This window comes from Chlorocebus sabaeus, chromosome 5 (assembly GCF_047675955.1).
Source record: "Chlorocebus sabaeus isolate Y175 chromosome 5, mChlSab1.0.hap1, whole genome shotgun sequence".
In the NCBI taxonomy this organism is placed as follows: domain Eukaryota; kingdom Metazoa; phylum Chordata; class Mammalia; order Primates; family Cercopithecidae; genus Chlorocebus; species Chlorocebus sabaeus.
The window spans coordinates 53,690,892-53,708,653 of NC_132908.1; the positions used below are offsets into that span (position 1 = coordinate 53,690,892).

At 48.4% G+C, this 17,762-nt stretch overlaps 3 protein-coding genes and 1 pseudogene across 3 annotated transcripts in view; 2 read left to right on the forward strand and 2 right to left on the reverse strand.

The window, feature by feature from the left end:
- The window catches only part of LOC103233034 (metallothionein-2-like), a 46,383-nt gene that overhangs the window by 3,953 nt on the left and 24,668 nt on the right, over nt 1-17,762 (forward strand). The gene's annotated exons all lie outside the window — the stretch shown is intronic.
- LOC103233039 (metallothionein-1E-like) lies at nt 1,403-3,317 on the forward strand (annotated as a pseudogene).
- LOC103233038 (metallothionein-1E-like) lies at nt 7,906-11,025 on the reverse strand. Its single transcript, XM_073015393.1, has 4 exons — nt 10,738-11,025; nt 10,087-10,152; nt 9,616-9,748; nt 7,906-9,352 (listed from the first exon to the last, which is right to left on the reverse strand). Exons 1-3 carry the CDS (start codon nt 10,763-10,765, stop codon nt 9,657-9,659), a joined length of 186 nt encoding a protein of 61 aa, XP_072871494.1. The 5' UTR covers nt 10,766-11,025; the 3' UTR covers nt 7,906-9,352; nt 9,616-9,656.
- Nucleotides 15,330-16,694, reverse strand: LOC103233037 (metallothionein-1B-like). Its single transcript, XM_007993371.3, has 3 exons — nt 16,552-16,694; nt 15,901-15,966; nt 15,330-15,566 (listed from the first exon to the last, which is right to left on the reverse strand). The coding sequence occupies exons 1-3, from the start codon at nt 16,577-16,579 to the stop codon at nt 15,475-15,477; spliced, it is 186 nt and encodes a 61-aa protein (XP_007991562.1). The 5' UTR covers nt 16,580-16,694; the 3' UTR covers nt 15,330-15,474.

Here is a 17,762-nt window from a genome sequence, read left to right on the forward strand (position 1 = left end):
AGCATTAGAGTTGCCTGAGGTGGATGGGAGGCAGGAAGGATTCCTGACGTAAGACCATGTGAAGTAAAATTAGGAGGGCTCCTGCCCATCCGAGTTTGTGTGGAGAAAAGGTGGGGCTGGGCTTCCGTATGCCTGAGCAGAACAAGGTACCAGGTTTCCCGTGCACTGAGCAGGAGCCTGCTAAAGGTCTGCTCCTAACCCTGCACCACACTCACTGCTCACTGCCTTTTTCTCTTCCTTGCAGGTGGGTCCTGCACCGGAGCCAGCTCAGAAGAAAGCAGCATCTTGGCACACGCCTGTAGTCCCAGCTACTCTGGAGGCTTAGGCAGGAGAATTGCTTGAGCCCGGGAGACGAAGGTTGCAGTGAGCTCACATCGAGCCACTGCACTCCAGCCTGGCCGATACAGGGAGATTCCGTCTCAAAAAAAAAAAAAAAAAAAAAAAAAAAAAAAAAAAATTCCCTCAATAGAGAAGTGCTGACAACAAACCTAGGCCAAACGAAGGCTTGATCATGGACACCTCTTGAGAGGCTGGCTAGACTCAAATCAATGACAAGTTTTCAGCTCTGTGATGTGGAGCAAGTTACTTAAACTTCTTGCTACAGTTGTCAGATTAGTAAAACGGGTTCATAAATAGTATTTCCCGTTAGGATTGTTGGGAGTGTTCAAAGAATGAATGATTTAAAAAGGCCTGGCACATTCTAAGTGTTACATGACAAGAACATCGAAGAGAAATATCCACTTCTCTCCTTGATTGAAAGCAGGGTCTGCATGTCACCTAAAGTCATCCTCTTTGGAGGGCATCCCTCATTTTCAAAACTGCCATCCTGCAGTGGGGTGGCCGGCAGGCCTGGGGTAGTCCCGGAGAATTATATGTAAAGGAGGACAAGGACAAGTGTGCCCGCCATCACCTCAGAGGAGGAGCATGGAAGGAAGAGAAAGAGGCTGACCCGTGGTCGCTGCGTTCTGTGTACTGGGAAAACGAGTTTGAGCGTCCTAGGTGGGAAGAAGGACAGACAATGAGAGAGGAGGGCGAGGGAGAAGCAAAAGTCACCTCCATAGTGGCTCATGATAGAGCTGCACACGGACACTTCGAAGCCAATGGAGCGGCAAAGCTGATGGAGACGGTGGGCGGAAGGAGGAAGGGAAGTTGGGGATAGCGCAACCACCTGGGAATGGGAAACGACCCTCAGGACGACGGGGGCGCGGCCAACCTCTAACAGCACAGCCCCTCCCGCAAGAGCAGGCCCCAAAGGGGCAGCCCCCGAGGGCCCACCAGGTTGCACTCAGGGGATGGTGCCGCCTACCCGCCTGCTGCACCTGCAGCGCACAACTCAACCCAAGACCGCAAGCGCCACGGATTCCACGTGGGGGTGGGGAAGGGGGTGCTCTGCACCCGGCCCCCTCCTCTAACTATAATTTGAACTACCGGTTCCTGGAATTCACCAGGTCTCACACCTACCCCACTGCTTCTTAGCCTCTCCCTTGGAACTCCAGCTTCACCTCGCCTGGTCATGGACCCCAATTGCTCCTGCTCCACTAGTAAGAGATACAGGGTTCCGGGGCCTTAGGGTCTCCGTTTTTATTCCAGAGAATAGAATGTCCGCAGGGCAGAAGGGAGGTGGATAGTAGCTCTTCCTAAAGTGAAATCCTTTACTTTGCACTTCTCGTGCTTTTTCCCAGTCAAGCGCCTTCATCACCACTTAGAACGCTGCCATCTTCCCAGTGCCTCCCATTTCTTTGTTTCTTTCTCTTTTTTTTTTAATACTTCAAGTTCTAGGGTACATGTGCATAACGTGCAGGTTTGTTACGTAGGTATACATGTGCCATGTTGGTGTGCTGCACCCATCAACTCATCATTTACGTTAGGTATTTCTCCTAATGCTATCCCTCCTCCAGCCCCCCACCCCCTGACAGGCCCCGGTGTGTAATGTTCCCTGCCCTGTGTCCAAGTGTTCTCATTGTTCAATTCCTACCTATGAGTGACAACATGTGTTGTTTGGTTTTCCGTCCTTGTGATAGTTTGCTGAGAATGATAGTTTCCAGCTTCATCCATGTCCCAGCAAAGGACATGAACTCATTCTTTTTTATGGCTGCATAGTATTCCATGGTGTATATGTGCCACATTTTCTTAATCCAGTCTGTCATTGATGGACATTTGGGTTGGTTCCAAGTCTTTACTATTGTGAATAGTGCTGCAATAAACATATGTGTGCATGTGTCTTTATGGTAGCATGATTTATAATCCTTTGGGTATATACCCAGTAATGGGATCCCAGCACCTTCCATTTCTGAGGTGAAAGGACTGAGGCTCAAAACTGCCAGGTCAGCCAGATAGCCAGTGGGGTCCTGGACTGGGACCCAGTGCTCTGTCCAGCATTAGAGCTGCCTGAGGTGGATGGGAGGCAGGGAGCATTGCCTCTAAGGGATTCCTGACAGAAGGCCTTGTGGAGTAAAATTAGGAGGGCGCCTGCCCATCCGAGCCTGTGTGGAGAAAAGATGGGGCTGGTCTTCCGTGTGCCTGAGCAGAACAAGGTACCAGGTTTCCCGTGCACTGAGCAGGAGGATGCTGAGGGCCTGCTCCTAACCCTGCACCACACTCACTGCTCACTGCCTTTTTCTCTTCCTTGCAGGTGGGTCCTGCACCTGTGCCGGCTCCTGCACATGCAAAGAGTGCACATGAACCTCCTGCAAGAAGAGTGAATGCGGGGCCTTGCCTGAGAATCTCGGGGCTGGGCTGAGTGAGAGGAGGGATCTCAGATTGTGCAGGCAGGACCAGGCTCATCACTAGCTTCCCACATCCCCTGAAACAGATTCAGGATCAGAGCTGGAGGAACATTAGAGATGGTTGATTCCCAATCAATCTTCATTCTTAACAATGGCGAAACTGAGGTCACAAGAGGCACCAGCTGGCCAACCATAGACCTGATTCTTGAGGACTTGCCTCACTGAAGTGTATGGTCTTGGGGAATTGTCCTTCCTTTGTCCGCACAGTCCCAGTCACTGCCCGTCCAGTCTTCTGCCCTGTCCTGGCTCAGTGGGGTTGAGCAAGTTTTTCATAGGAAGGCTCTCACTGCAAACATCCACCATTGTCTCCTGACAGAGCGCACCACCCGAACGAAGGCTCCTCCGGGTCTCGGTGCGAGCTTGAGCCAGGCCCGCTGTTGGGGCAGAGAGGTGCCTGTTCAAGTCAGCTGTGACCTGTCCCTCTCCCCTTCTTGCCCAGGCTGCTGCTCCTGCTGCCCTGTGGGCTGTGCCAAGTGTGCCCAAGGATGTGTCTGCAAAGGGACATCTAACAGGTGCGGCTGCTGCTCCTGATGTAGGGAAAGCTCTGTTCCCAGAAGTAGAAAGTGTACGAACCCAGAATGGCTTTCTGCACAACCCTGACCCATTACTACATTTGGTTTTTCAAAAATAAAATAATGACAAAAGTTGACTTTATTTAGGCTTGGTTTTATTTTGTGTGCCTTGGACAAAAGGGACCTGACACCCAACAGAGCTGGGATGAGGGACTGCACTGAGAGTCCAGTCACGTGCATGCTGGTACCATATCCTGTCACCTTAAACACTGAGTGCCTTAAGGCAAATCACATTACCTGTCTCAGCTAAAAAAGTGTAAAAGCATTACACATGTAGGCCGGGCATCGTGGCTCACACCTGTCATCCCAGCACTTTGGGAGGCAAAGGTGAGTAGATCACCTGAGGCCAGAAGTTCAAGACTAGCCTGGCCAATGTGATGAAACCCCCATCTCTACTAAAAATACAAAAATTAGCCATGAGTGGTGTCAGGTGCCTGTAATCCCAGCTATTCCGGAGGCTGAAGCAGGAGAATCACTTGAACCTGGGAAGTGGTGGTTGCAATGAACTGAGAATGCACCACTCTACTCCAGCCTGGATGACAAGAGCGAATCTCAATTTAAAAAGAAAAAGCATTATACATGTAAGAGATGTAATGGTATGGGCATCTGTAACAGACCTAAGCTTTGGCAAAATGAACTAATATGAATTAGTATGAAATATAAAAACAAAATTTACTTTTTATACTCAATAGGCAAATTATTAATGTAAATATATAAAAATAAAATAATACATATGAAAAACAATAAATATATGAAAAACAAAATATATTATTATATTTAAATAAATAACAGAAAAATAAAAGAACTTACAAACATTGAATATCTGTTCGAGGGGGTGTATTTCACACTGGGAACGGTGTGCAGACTGACCCTCATGCGTGGATCACTCATCTTCAGCAGTGCTGGCCTGGACATGCCCGAAAAGAACTATCCATCCTGAACTGCCCCGTGTCACTCATGGAACTCTCGCTACCCCTGAGAGCTCCTTGTTCTAACTCGGCTCTGAATCTTTGGAAGTTTCTCCCAAGGTCAGGCTGTAGTCTCCTTCAAATTCCAGCACTGGGTTAGTCCAGGCCAGCGAAGTGAATAGGGAGGTGGAGCAAAGTGTCCAGGATTGTCCTGGCAAGCTGACTATAGACAGTAACTGGGGCTCCCAGGTGAAGTATTTGACTCGGCCTCTGCAGGGGTGACGGCATATTCTGCAGTTTGAAGGGGTGTAGTGTGCATTGAGAAGGATGAGGACTGATCATTGCTACTGACAGCTGGTCCCTCCGGCTATCTGCTCAGGGGATTGTTATTTGTGGTTCAATCAGAGGGAAGATGAGACAGGTGGCCCAGGAGTCAAGCCTTAGATGGGCTGCAGGTGCTCTTTGTGAAGAGGGAATTTCAGAAGGGAGCCTGGGCCAAGTGCAGTCTTTGGTGTCACACAGCTGGGTTCACAGCCCACTTCACTCCTTACGGGCTGTGTGGCCTGCACAAGTCGCTTAACCTCTCTGAGCCTCCATTTCTCATCTGTATACAGGAGATTTTATTTCCATGCAGGGATTAAATGGCACAGTGGCTTGGTACTAGTGGCCTAGGGCTTACTGAACAGTGTTATTATAATCATTTCTCCATGTGGACTTTCTAGACAGACAATCCTGTTAGCTACCATCAAGTTCCTTGGGAAAGGCCCATCTGCCTACAGCTATTATGTGGACTGGAAGTTGGAGATGGGTTTGGAGTCTTGCTGTTCTGGTCTCAAGGGCATGTGGATGACCTCCTGTACCAGCTCTCAGGATCAGACACTGCTCCAGCATTCAGACAGAGAACAAGCCTATCCCACCTTCAAGTCATTTGATTGTCACACAAACCAGAGACACAGTGAATGTGCAGGGTTTGGTGAGATGGTGCTGTCTTCTAGAGGAGTTGTACTGTCTTCTAGAGGAGTTAAGCAATCTTCCCAAGGTCACACAGTTCAGAAGTAGAGGCATGAATGAATCTATGCTGTGGGTGTCCTCATGCCCTCGCCACAGTGGAAGATCATGCTGTCCATGGATGCTAAGCCCAGCCCCTCACATTCCAGAGCTGGAAGGGCCCATGGTTAGTTAGCCCAATTGTGCCCCTGATTTGAGGCTGGGAAACTGAAGCCCAGAGAGGACATGCAGCTATGCAGAGGCTCTGACTGCCAGCTCAGTGTTCTTCCCACTGTGCCTCTGTGCCAGAGTTAGTGTCTTCATGTGTCACATGGCAGGGTGACATAAGGTTGTGGTCGAGGGCATTATCCTATGGTCAGCCTGTGTGAGTGCCAATCCCAGATATATCATCCTGTATACCTGGGTGAAACAACCTCTCTGTGGCTCAGTTTCCTGGATTGTAAAAGGGGTAGAATATAATAATACATCATGTGTTGTACAAGCATGTTTTAGTTACAGATGCACTACATATAGGAAGGTGGTCCTATAGGGTTATAAGGTAATTGTGCTGTACCTTTCTATGTTTAACTACATGTAGATACACAAATACTTACCACTGTGTTGTAACTGTCCTCAGTGTTCCACACACTAGCATGCTGTACAGCAGAAGCAGAGGAGATATGAATAAGGAGAATTTGATGGCAACCTTCTCTGTCTGGACATTAAACTGATTCTTTTTCCAGTAGTGGTTAGGAGCTTGCTTTTCATATAAATATATCTATGGGAATAGGAGTCATTTGAAACAGAAACCTTAACTCACATATTGGTGCAGGTGGTAGCAGAACTGGCAGGCATCCTTCCCTTTCTGTTATGGGGACAGGGACTGTCTTGCTCATGGTTTTATATTTCTGGCATGAATCTCTATATTGTGGGAAGAGTGCAGGACCCTGTCAGGGCCACAGGTCAGTGCTCATGTGAGTGATGAGTAAGACAGAGGACACACAGGGAGGGACACCAGGCCTGGCTTTTTTTTGCCTGAAGTAAAAATGTCAACCATGCTATCATCTGAGTCTGTTTGGGAGGCTATAACCAGATAACTTAGACTGGGTAATTTATAATACCAGAAGCTTGCTTCTGTTAGTTCTGGAGGCATGAGGTATAAGGGCAAGTCACCAGCATATTTGGAGTCTCGTGAGGGTCCCGTTCTTCATAGACGACTCTTTCTTGCTGGGCCCTCACATGGTGGCAGGGGTTAAATAAGCTCTTTCAGGCCTCTTTTATTAAGGCTCTAGTCCCATTCATGAGTGTGTTGTCCTCTCAGTGTAGTCACCTCTCAAATGCATCACGTGTTAAAAGCAACACACTGGGACTTCAACACATGAATTTTGGAAGGGCACAAGCATTCCGGCCCTAGCAGCCATGATTGATAATAATGAAATTGTAGCTAATGTTATAGAGCACTCGTGATGTACAAGGTAGTATTCTAAGTTCTTTAGATGCACTAAATAATTTACTTTTTTGAATCCATCCCTATTATACTCATGTATCACTTAATAATGGGAGTAAATTCTGATAAACCCGTCTTTAAGGAATTTCATCTTTGTGCAGACATCATAGTGTTGATTAGGTAGGTTGATGACCTACTACACACATAGATTATATGGTGTGGCCTATTGCTCCTAGGGTTCAAAGCTCTACAGCATGTTACTGAATGTTGGAGGCAATTGTAATGCAATGGTAAGTATTTGTGTATCTAAACATAGCTCAACATAAAAAAGCATAGTAAAATGTCCTTATTATAACCTTATAGGACCACCATTGTGTACACTATGGCCAATATGGCATTTTTTTGGCACATGAGCGTATTTTACCTCTTTACACTGCAGGAAACCGAAACAGAGGCAGGTTATGTCACTCATATGTAAGTGATGTCGCTGGCTTTTGCATACATGCAGGTTGACTGCAGCAACATGCCCTCAATCACAACCCTCTGTCAGCCATTCAGAAAAGCCATGAGGACTCTGAACCTGCCACAGAGGCAGATTGGGAAGAGCACTGAGTTGGCAGCCAGAGCCTCTGCATAGCTCTGTGTCTTCTCCGGAATTCAGCTGCCCAGCTGACAGGTCAGGGGCACAACTGGGCTACCTGGCCATGGGGCCTTACAGCTCTGGACTGTGAGGGGCTGGGCTTAGATCTGCCAACATCAAGATCTGCTGCTATGGCGAGTGCATGAGGACAGCCATAGCATAGATTCATTCGTCCCTTTACTTCTGAGCTGTGTGACCTTGGGCAGATTGCTTAACTCTTCTAGAAGACAGTACAATCTCACCAGACCCTGTACATTCAATATGTCTCTGGTTTGTGTGAAGATCAATGACTCGAAGTGTGGGAAAGGCTTGTTCTTTGTCCAAATGCTGCAGCAGTGTATCATCCTGGAGAATTTTGTGCAGGTCATCCACACGCCCTTGAGACCAGATCAACAAGAGACCCATCCTCAACTTCCAGTCCACATCATACCTCCAGGCAGATTAGTGTTACCCAAGGAGCTTGATGGGGTGTAACATGATTCTCTCTCCAGGAAGTGCACGTGGACAAATAAATGATTATAACAGCACTGTTTATTAAGTCTGAGCCAGGCACCAGGGTCCTGTCACATTTAGTCCCTACACAGATTTATAATCTGCTTTCTACAGGTGAGGAAATGGAGGCACAGAGAGGTTAAGGGGCTTATGCCGGCTCCACAGCCAGGAAGGTGTGAAGTGGGCTGTGAATCTGGTTATGAGACACCCAGACTTGCACATGAACCAGGCTGCCTACAGAAATGCCCTCTTCACAAAGGGCACCTGCGGGCAAGCATGGTCCTGACTCCTGGGCCACTTGACTCATCTTCCTCTGTGATTGAACAGCAATAGCAATTCCCTGAAGCAGTAGCCAGAGGAACCTACTGTTGGCCTAACTACCAGTCACCAGGGTGATGCCTCACTCCTTCTTGATGAACAGCAACACACCTTCCAACTGCAGAATATGCCGTCACCCCTGCATTGGCACACAACATCCTTCATCTGGACCCAGTCCTTCTCATGACTCTGCATTGCCACGATGATGCTTTCCTCCACATCCCCAGTCACTTTGTTCCCCTGAGTTAATCAAGGTTGGAATTTAAATAACAAAAATAGCTTAATCTTGGGAGAAAATGCCAAAGATTCAGACACAAGTCACTACAGGGAGCACTCAGGGGTCAGGGAGTATCATGTTGGTGACATTGGGCCAGCTAGGACTGATGGTTCCTTGTGAGGATGTCATGACCACTGCTGCTCAAAGTGTGTAATCTACACACTAGGGCCTGTCTGCTGTTTACAGTCTGCAGTGCACAGCATCCATCAACATATATATAGATTATAAAGTTGTAATTTTCCTGGTGTTTCTTTTATATTGGTTGAACTTTTTCCTGTGGAGTCAAAAATGGATTTTGTAACTTCTTTTTTTATGAGGTCTCCTTCTGTCACCCAGACTGTGGTGCAATGGTGAAAACATGGCTCACTGCAGCCTTCAATTCCTGAGCTAGATGGATTCTCCTGCCTCAGTCTCCAAGTAGCTAGGATTACAGACTTGCACCAACATACTTTGCTAAGTGTTTAGTTATTTATTTAGAGACAAGAGTCTCCCTATGTTGCCAAGGCTAGTCTCAAACTCCTGGTGTCAAGTCATCCTCCCATTTGAATCTCTCAAAGTACAGGAATTACAGGTGTGAGTCATCCTGCTTGACCGGATTTTGTATATTGAGTTTAGTTTCACGATTTCCATCATTAGTATTATTGCAAGTATTATTTACCTAGGTTTAGGTGTGGAATGGATAGGAATGGAAAACTGCTCCTTCTCCCTGGAGTTTAAGAAGCCTCGTGTAGAATTAATATAACTAAAGACTTTGATTCTATCCCCTGCAGTCACTTTGGAACCCGAAATCCAAAGGGGAATTGAAGTTGGGCAGAGAAATCGAGAAGGAACAGGAGGCATTCAGAAGTTTCTGTGCGCATTTGAGAATGAAGGTGGTCCTGTGTCCCGGATCCCCATCAATGACCTGACGATGTGCTATTCCTTTCTGCAAAAGAGGAAGCACAGTGAGGCAGTTTGGCTTGCCTTAAGGCACTTGGATTGTTAGGGGCTCACATTTCCATCTAGAGCCCAGGAGTCTGCAACCCCCAGTTCGATCCCCCACCACAGTCTCTGATTTCTGAAGCACACAAGGGAAACTGAAGTTAGAATCAGGTCTGAAGTGTTTAATTATCACTCACATATTTCATAGGAAAAGGAAGGTAGTAAATGGGTCAAGGTGGTATAAAAAAAATAAATCCAAGTTTATACCTGTCTCTCTATTAACATCTGGGAGAAAGGCTGTCCTGGCATCAGGCACAGCAGTTGCACTTCTCTGACTCCCCTTTGTAGATGCAGCCCTGGGCACACTTGGCACAGCCCACGAGGCAGTAGGAGCAGCAGCCTGGGGAAGAAGAGGAACGTGAGAGGTCACAGCCGACTAGCCCAGGGATCTCCCTGCCCAACAGAGGCCCCAAAGAGCCTCCAGCCCCAAAGGACCGTTAGTTCAGGATGGCATGGCTTTGTCAGAAGACAACTGGGAAATATTCGGGGTGGGTCTTCCTATGAGAAAACTGCCCACCCCCACAGGCTCCCTGGACAGGGCAGAGGACTGGAAAGGCAGTGACAACCTACGGGGACAAAGGAAGGCCAGTTCCCCAGAATCATGCATCCAGGGCCAGCCTCGGGTTCCCTCCCAACTTTAGCCACAGCCCCAGACCCTGGAGATGGCCCCGCACTCACTCTTCCTGCAGGAGGTGCATTTGCACTCCTTGCGCTTGCAGGAGCCGGCATAGGTGCAGGAGCCACCTGCGAGAAAGAGAAAAAGCCAGTGAACGGTGAGTGAGATGCAGAAGGTATAGCAGTGAGTTAATGAGCCTCCAGTGCTCCCTCCTCTGTGCAGAGCCAGCCCTCAGAGCTCCTTTCGCACTCAGAGCTGAGGAAGAGAAGCCCCATGTCCTCTCCCTTCGTGCTGGGAAGGCCAAGCAGCCTCCTGTTTGCACTCCAAAGGAAAGTCTCAGGCTCCAGGCACAGCCTGGGAAGACTGCGACTTCCACTTTCTGTCATGAAGTCCAAAGAGGCAATGTCCCCTTCCTCCTATCCAATCCTGCTGCTCAAAGCCTGGTCAGAACATTGGGGCTCAGCTGACAGCCCTGGCACCAACCGCGTGCCGTGGAGCAGGACAGTCTTGACCCTCAGTACCCTCAACTCTGACACAAAGACACAAGGAGGAGGCAAATGCTCTCAGGAGCTTGGCCAAGAGGAAAGCACTGGACTAAGTCAAGGAGTCCCCTTCAGTTGAGATCTCAAAATACGACCTTCTCAAATCCAGGAAAGCTCTCTATGGTGTCTGGGAATCGGGCATCCCCGGGCACGGAATCCGGCGTTCCTTACCAGCGGCGCAGGAGCAGTTGGAGTCCATTGCAAGCCGAGGAGAGACTGGACTTTCCAAGCAAGACCCCAAGAAGCAGTGGGGCAGACAGAAGGCGTGGTGGACCCCAACAGTCGGCCGCTGCTTTGATAGTCAGGGGAGGAGGCCGGGCGCAGAGACTCCGCCACGTCCTTGCACCCACCCCGCTAGTCAGCGCTGCGGGAGGTCCCAGTTGGGCTGTGTGCAGCAGACGGGACGGGCGCAGCTCCCTGCACACCGCGGACCATCCCTTTGGAGTCGCTTTGTGCCTAGGTGAGCGGCTTCTCTGCCCTCCTGCCCGCCCTTCCCAGTTTCACCGAAATTGCCTGCTACACCCGCCCCTTGGGGATCCAGGAACCTGGAGATCCTGGCCTTCGCCCCGCCCCCCGCCCCCCGACCCCCGACCCCGACCCCCGACCCCCGACCCCGCCCTCGCCCCCGCCCCGGTCCTTAGTCAACAGCTAAGCCTTTCCTGGAGTCCCAGTGCAACCCCAGTCTCTTGCTCCACTTTGTGGATTGGCGGGAGCAGGGAGCCTAGCAAGGGAGTAGTGTGCAAAGGACAGGCCGAGGATGTGACCTTCGGATCTCTAGCATTGCCTGTCCCTGTCACTGTCTCCCCACGTCAGTCCTTCGGCCATGTTTCTTCTGTGCACAGCAACACGGAAGACACAGTGCTCTGCCCCTCTCCCTTCCATTCTTCACTCTTGAGAGGCTGAATGGGCACATTTGTCTGGGTCCTCCTTTGCATAAATCTCTTCAGGGTCTCCCCACAGCCTAACCGGACACCCCACTATAGGATGGCAGTTTGGAAAATGTGGGATGTCCTCAGAAGCGGGATCACTGAAGGCGGAGTTAGCGGTGAGCTGAGATCGCACTATTTTTGCACTCCACCCTAGGCAACAAGAGTGAAACTCTCTCTCAAAAAAAAAAAAAAAAAAAAAAAAAAAAAAAAAAAAAAAGGAAAGAAAAAAAGAAAAAAACTTAAAGGAAGAAGACAGGTGGTTATTTCCCTTCAATATGCTAGCTATTGCCTAAGAGTGAGTCTGTGCCAGTCTCCTTTCAATCATTTTCCTTGTTTGAACCTTTACAACAATTGTAAAGGGAAATGCTACACATGAACCCATATTACTAAACGGACACCTACAACAAACAAAGTTCAACGAACGTGCTCACCGTCACAGAGCTAAAAAGCTGTGCACTCATTTGAATCCAGCCAGCCTCTCAGGAGAAATTCTCTGAAATAAAGCCTTCCTTTGACCCAGCTATGTTTTCTCTGTTGCTGGAACTTCCCTATAGCTTGAAATATTTTAAAAATAATAACAAGTCAGGCCGGGCACTGTGGCTCACGCCTGTAATCCCAGCACTTTGGGAGGCCAAGATGGGCAGATCTCTGCAGGCCAGAAGTTCAAGACCAGCCTGGCCAACATGACAAAACCCCGTCTCTACTAAAAATACAAAAATTAGCCAGGCGTGGTGGCACAAGCCTGTAATCCCAGCTACTTGGGAGGCTGAGGTTGCAGTGAGCCAAAATTGCACCACTGCACTCGACCCTAGGTGCCAGAGACAGACTCTGTCTCAAAATAATAATAATAATAATTATTATTATTATAATGACAAGCTACCAGCTCAACCATGGGCAACAACAAAAGCAATCCATAAGTGTAATAAGCATATACACACACACACATACACATATACACATGCACACATATATACTTTTCCAGCTATCTTCTACATATGGATAAGACTGATTTTCATTTTTGGTGGTGGAAGAGAGTTTGCTTTTCATAAAAATGTATTTAAGAAAGTATTAATCATTTCAATATGAAATGATAAATAAAATGTGCACGTGGCAGCAGAAATGGCAGTCATTCTATACGTGACATGAGGCACAGCATCTTGCTCATAGCTTTATAATCCTGTGTTGATGACATTTTTGTGGGAACAGTGAATGGCTGTCTTTGGTCCACAGGACCCGTGTTTGAGTGGTAGATGACAATGACAGCATACATACATAACTAGGCACTCCAGGCCCCGCTGCTTTGTCTGTGAATAAACAAATATCCACTATCCTATGTGTAATGGTTGTTTTAAAGAAGCAATAGCTAATATTATAGACTACTCACCACTTCCCAGGCATCATTCCAAGTTTCTTACATGTATTAAATTATTTAATCCTACACGCTAGATGCCATTATCATATACCTTTTACAGGGGAGGAGACTGAGACACAGAGAGGTTGCAAGGCACAGCTAAAGTGATGGAGGCGGGATTTGCACTCATGCATGCTAACGGCAGCATCATGCCCTCACCCACCACTCTATGCCACCAAGTCACAAGAAAGATGAGGACACAGAAAATCTGGCCCAGAGGCAGCAGTGGGAAGCACATTCAGTTGGCAGTCACTTTCCCCTGCACAGCTCTGTGACCTCTCTGGGCTTCAATGCTCACCTCTCAAGCCAAGTGCAAAATCGGTCTATCCCAAAGCATCTTTATAGATTTGAACCAGGGTAGGCAGAGTTTAGCATCCAGTGACTAGCAGATCATGCTCTGCCAACTGTGACCAGGACAGCAGGCTAGGGGTAGCATAGGTTCATGCATCCCTTCACTTCTGAGCTGTGTGGCCTTAGGCAGGTTGATTAAGTACTCTGGAAGACATCACAGGCATGCCAGGCCCTGCATATTAGCTGTCCCAGTTCTGAGGCCTGTGGCTCTCATTCCCAAGGTTGTATGAAGATCCAATGATACGAAGGGTGAGAAAGGCTTTTGTGTCTGTACAAATGCCAAGCAGCAGCATGTTATCCAACACCACATTCCTCCTGGCAGGATCACCAGGCTGCCATCTCTTTCCCAGCCTCTAATACAGCCTCTAATACAAACCTATGAGCCTTTCTCCAGGAGGCTGTTGGGATTTAACAGAATTTGTCTGTCTAAGAAGGTAGTGTAGGTTAGGTGCAGTAGGTCACACCTGTAATCCCAGCACTTTGAAAGATGAAGGTTGGCACGTCACTTGAGAGCAGGAGTTCCAGACCAGCCTGGTCAATATGAATAAACCCCGTCTCTACAAAAATACAAAGCTTAGCCGGGCGTGGTGGTATGCACCTGTAATCCCAGCTACTCAGGAGACTGAGGCAGGAGAATTGCTTGAACCTGGGAGGCGGAGGTTGTAGTGAGCCAAGATCCCACCACTGCACTCCAGCCTGGGCAACAGAGAGAGATTCCATCTCAAAAAAATTAATTAATTAATTAAAAATACATAAAAAGAAAGTCAGTGTAGAGAGAATACTCATAAGCCTCATTATTTATTTATTTTTAATTTCTTTCATCTTTTTTTCTTTTTTCTTTCAGTGATGAGAATCTTACTTTTTTTCTGGTGGTGAAGCAGGCTGTGAACCAGGACTGCCTGACACCAAAATTCATGTCCTAGGCTCAGGATGCCCTCTGAAATCTCCTCTTCCCTGGGCAGCAGTGAGTAAGCGTGGTCCTAATCTCTAGGCCAGGAAATCCATCTTCCTCTTTGATTGAACATCAAATATCATTTCCTCTACAGAGCCAGGGGAACTAATGGTTAGCTTTTATTATAAATCAGCCAGGGCCTCACTCCTTAATGAACACCACCACACCCTCCAAACTGCAGAATCCTCCATCACTTCTGCATGGGCAGCCAGAAGAACTTCTGCAAACCAGGATCACACACACTGCATACTGCTGGGAACATGCTGGACATTTCCCTCCACGTCTCCAGTTGCTTTGATGTTCTGAAGTAGGCAAAGGCTGAAACAAATTCAGTTTGGGCTTGGGTGGAACTTCCAAACATTCAGAGCCAAGTCACAACAGGGAACTCTCAGGGGTCAGCGAGAGTCCTGTCAGTGACATGAAGCAGAGCAAGCCTGATGGTTCCTTGTGGGGACGTGCTGGGCAGTGCTGCTCAAGGTGTGTGAGCCACACCCTGGGACCAGTTCTGCTGATTCCTGTTTGCAATGCGCATCAGCAAAATATGTGCAAAGTTTGTGAATCTTTCATTTTCCTGTTATTTGTGTGTATACTTATTGAAATTTTTCCTGTTGAATATTAAAATGGTTTCTGTATTTTGTGTTTGATTTCCTTATATCTGTAATTAACAGGATTTTGTTTACAAAGGTTTAGGTCTGGGATGGATGGGAATTAAAAAGTGTTTCTTCACTGTGGAGTGTGAGAAGCCCCGTGCCGAACTCAAGCAACTGAGGAGTTGGATTCCACCCTGTCATCACTTTCAAGCCGCAAGTCTGATGAGGTGCCGAAGCTGGGCAGGGAAAACAGAAAATGAAAATGAGAGATGGAGAAGTTTCTGTGCCACATTTGCATATTTGACATGACTCGAGGCGATCACGCATGTCCCCCTGACCCCATCATGTGATCCCGCACAGTGCAGTTCCATTTTACAGAAGTTGGAGCTCAGGGAGGAACCGGGCTTGCCTCAAGGTACTCAGACTGTTAGGGGCTCACATTTCCATCAGAACCGTGTCTCTAAATTCTCAGTTCAGTCCCCCACTCCAACTGTTATTTCCAAGCCACACACAGGAAAGGAGAGTCAGAATCAACTCAAAAGTGTTTTATTTTCATTCACATATTGAATAAAGGAAGGAACATAGCAAACCGATCAGCGTAGTTTGAAAAAAAAAAACAAACCCAGGTTAGTACTGGTTGCTCTATTTATGCCTGGGAGCAGTGCTCTCCCAACATCAGGCACAGCAGCGGCACTTCTCTGACGGGCCTTTGCAGACACAGCCCTGGGCACACTTGGCACAGTCCACGGGGCAGCAGGAGCAGCAGCCTGGGGAAGAAGGGGAGAGTGAGAGGTCACAGCCGAGTTGACCAGGGACCTCTCTGTCTCAACAGCAGGCCTGGCTCAAGTTCAGACCCCAGACCCAGAGGATACATTTTTAGGTTGGCACAGCTCTGTTCTGATGGTGCATTTGAGGTTTGTGTCCCAATAGAAAAAGTCTGCCCTGCCCCATCTGAGCTCAGAGCAGAGAGCTTTGAGAGGGAATGACCCAGCCAACAGGGGCGAAAGACCAGATCCCAAGAGCAAGCACTCAGGGCCAGCGTTGAGTTCCCTCCCAACCTTAGCCACAGCCCCAGATTCCTGGAGATGGCCCCGCACTCACTCTTCTTGCAGGAGGTGCATTTGCACTCTTTGCACTTGCAGGAACGAGCACAGGCGCAGGAGGCACCTGTGGAAGAAAAAAAGGCAGTGAGCGGTGAGTAAGACGCAGAATGTACAGCGGTGAGTCAATGAGTGTCCAGTGCCCCCTCCTCTGTGCCGGGCCAGCCCTCAGACCTCCTTTCCCACTCAGAGCAGTGGAACAGAAGCCCCATGTCCTCCGCCATCACGCTGGAAAGGGCAAGCACCCTCCTTTATATACCCTATCAGGAAGTTCCCAGCTCCACACACAGCCCAGGAAGCCGGGGCTGGAGGCCAAAACCTTCTCTGATGAACTCTGAAGAGGCTACGTCCCCCGCCTCTCATCCATCCCAGCTGCTCAGAATTAGAGCAGAGCATTGGGGCTCAGCCAGCAGCCCCCGAATAGATGGGTGACATGCAGCAGAACAGCCTTGATCCTCAGAATCCCTAATTCTGACTTACAAGCACAGAGGAGGGAAATGCTCACAGGAGCTTGGCCAAGAGGAAAGCACTGAAAGAAGTAAAGGAGTTCCCTTCAACTCAGATCTCACAATGCAACCTTCTCAAACCCAGGGACACTGTGTACAGTGGCCAGGAATGGGCATCTCAAGACCCAGAGCCAGGCGTCCCTTACCTGCAGTGCAGGAGCAGTTGGGATCCATTTGGAGCCAAGACAAGCCTGGAGTTCCTAGGCAAGAGACGAGAAGTCAGTAGGGCAGGTGGGAGGCATGAAGGAGACCAGGAGCCGGCTGCTCCCTTTATAGTCAGGGGAGGTGGCGGGGTGCAGAAGCCCCACCCTGGCCCTTGCACTCACCCCTGCTGAATCTGCACTGCCCGTGATCGCTGGCTGGGCCGTGAGCAGTGGCCTGGCCTGACTCAGGACTGTCATCATCTTTACCTCCCCTGGATACCGTGTGCAAACCCAGCCTCGTGTTCAACTTCCAGGATCAGCAGCAGCGGGAGCACAGGGAGAGAGTTGTGTGCAAAGGACTGGTGGAGGTTGTGACCTTTGGATTTCCCCCCTAGCCTGAGTCTGTCCCCACGTGGTTCCCTCAGCCACATTTCTCCTGTACACAGCACCAGGACAGAGACAGGGCTCTGTCTCCCTCTCTTCCACTCTCCACTCTTGAGAGGCTGAATGGGCACATTTCTCTGGGTAATCCTTTGCATAAATCTCTCCAGGGTCTCCCCACTGCCTAGCTGGCCACCCTACTACAGGATGACAATTTGGAAAATGTGGGATGTCCCCGGAAGAGGGATCATTGAAGGTGACATGCAGACCTTGGATGAAATTAGAAAGCAATTTCCTTCCATATTCCTATTACTCTACATAACGTTAATCCATGTTAGGCCCTGTTTAGTCACTTTCAATTTTGAGCCCTCACAGCAACTGAAAAGGGACATATATTCTGTTTATGAACGCATATTCCTAATCTGGACAATGACAATACAAGAAGTTCAAGCCACTAGTCCAGGGTCAGAGGGCTGGGAAGTGGTACTGCTGGGTCTGAATCCTGTCAGCTTCCCAAGGGAGAGAAGTCAGTGATGAAGCTTCCCTTTGGCCTAGGTATGTTTATCTCTTTATTGCTTGGTATCTTTAAACAAAACCAAGCATCAATGTCAGTCCTGGTAGCAAAACAGAGATGCAGAGGAGTATGAATCAAGAGAATTTGATGGTAACCTTCTGTGTGTGGAAGTTAAACTGATTCTTTTTTCAGTAGTGCTAATGAGTTTGGTTTTCATATAAATATATCTAAGGAAATAGGATATTTATTTGAAGAAAATAAATTGTAGAGAAAAATGTTGAGTCACATACTGGTGCAGGTGGTAGCAGAACTGGCAGGC

Excerpts from the sequence above, each read along its gene's own strand:
- LOC103233038 (XM_073015393.1), bottom strand. The coding sequence starts at position 10,765 with ATGGACTCCAACTGCTCCTGCGCCGCTG. Across the intron at positions 10,153-10,737 it reads CAACTGCTCCTGCGCCGCTG|GTGGCTCCTGCACCTATGCC; the intron begins GTAAGGAACGCC and ends TCTTTCTCGCAG. Across the intron at positions 9,749-10,086 it reads ATGCACCTCCTGCAGGAAGA|GCTGCTGCTCCTACTGCCTC; the intron begins GTGAGTGCGGGG and ends CTTCTTCCCCAG.
- LOC103233037 (XM_007993371.3), bottom strand. The coding sequence starts at position 16,579 with ATGGATCCCAACTGCTCCTGCACTGCAG. Across the intron at positions 15,967-16,551 it reads CAACTGCTCCTGCACTGCAG|GTGCCTCCTGCGCCTGTGCT; the intron begins GTAAGGGACGCC and ends TTTCTTCCACAG. Across the intron at positions 15,567-15,900 it reads ATGCACCTCCTGCAAGAAGA|GCTGCTGCTCCTGCTGCCCC; the intron begins GTGAGTGCGGGG and ends CTTCTTCCCCAG.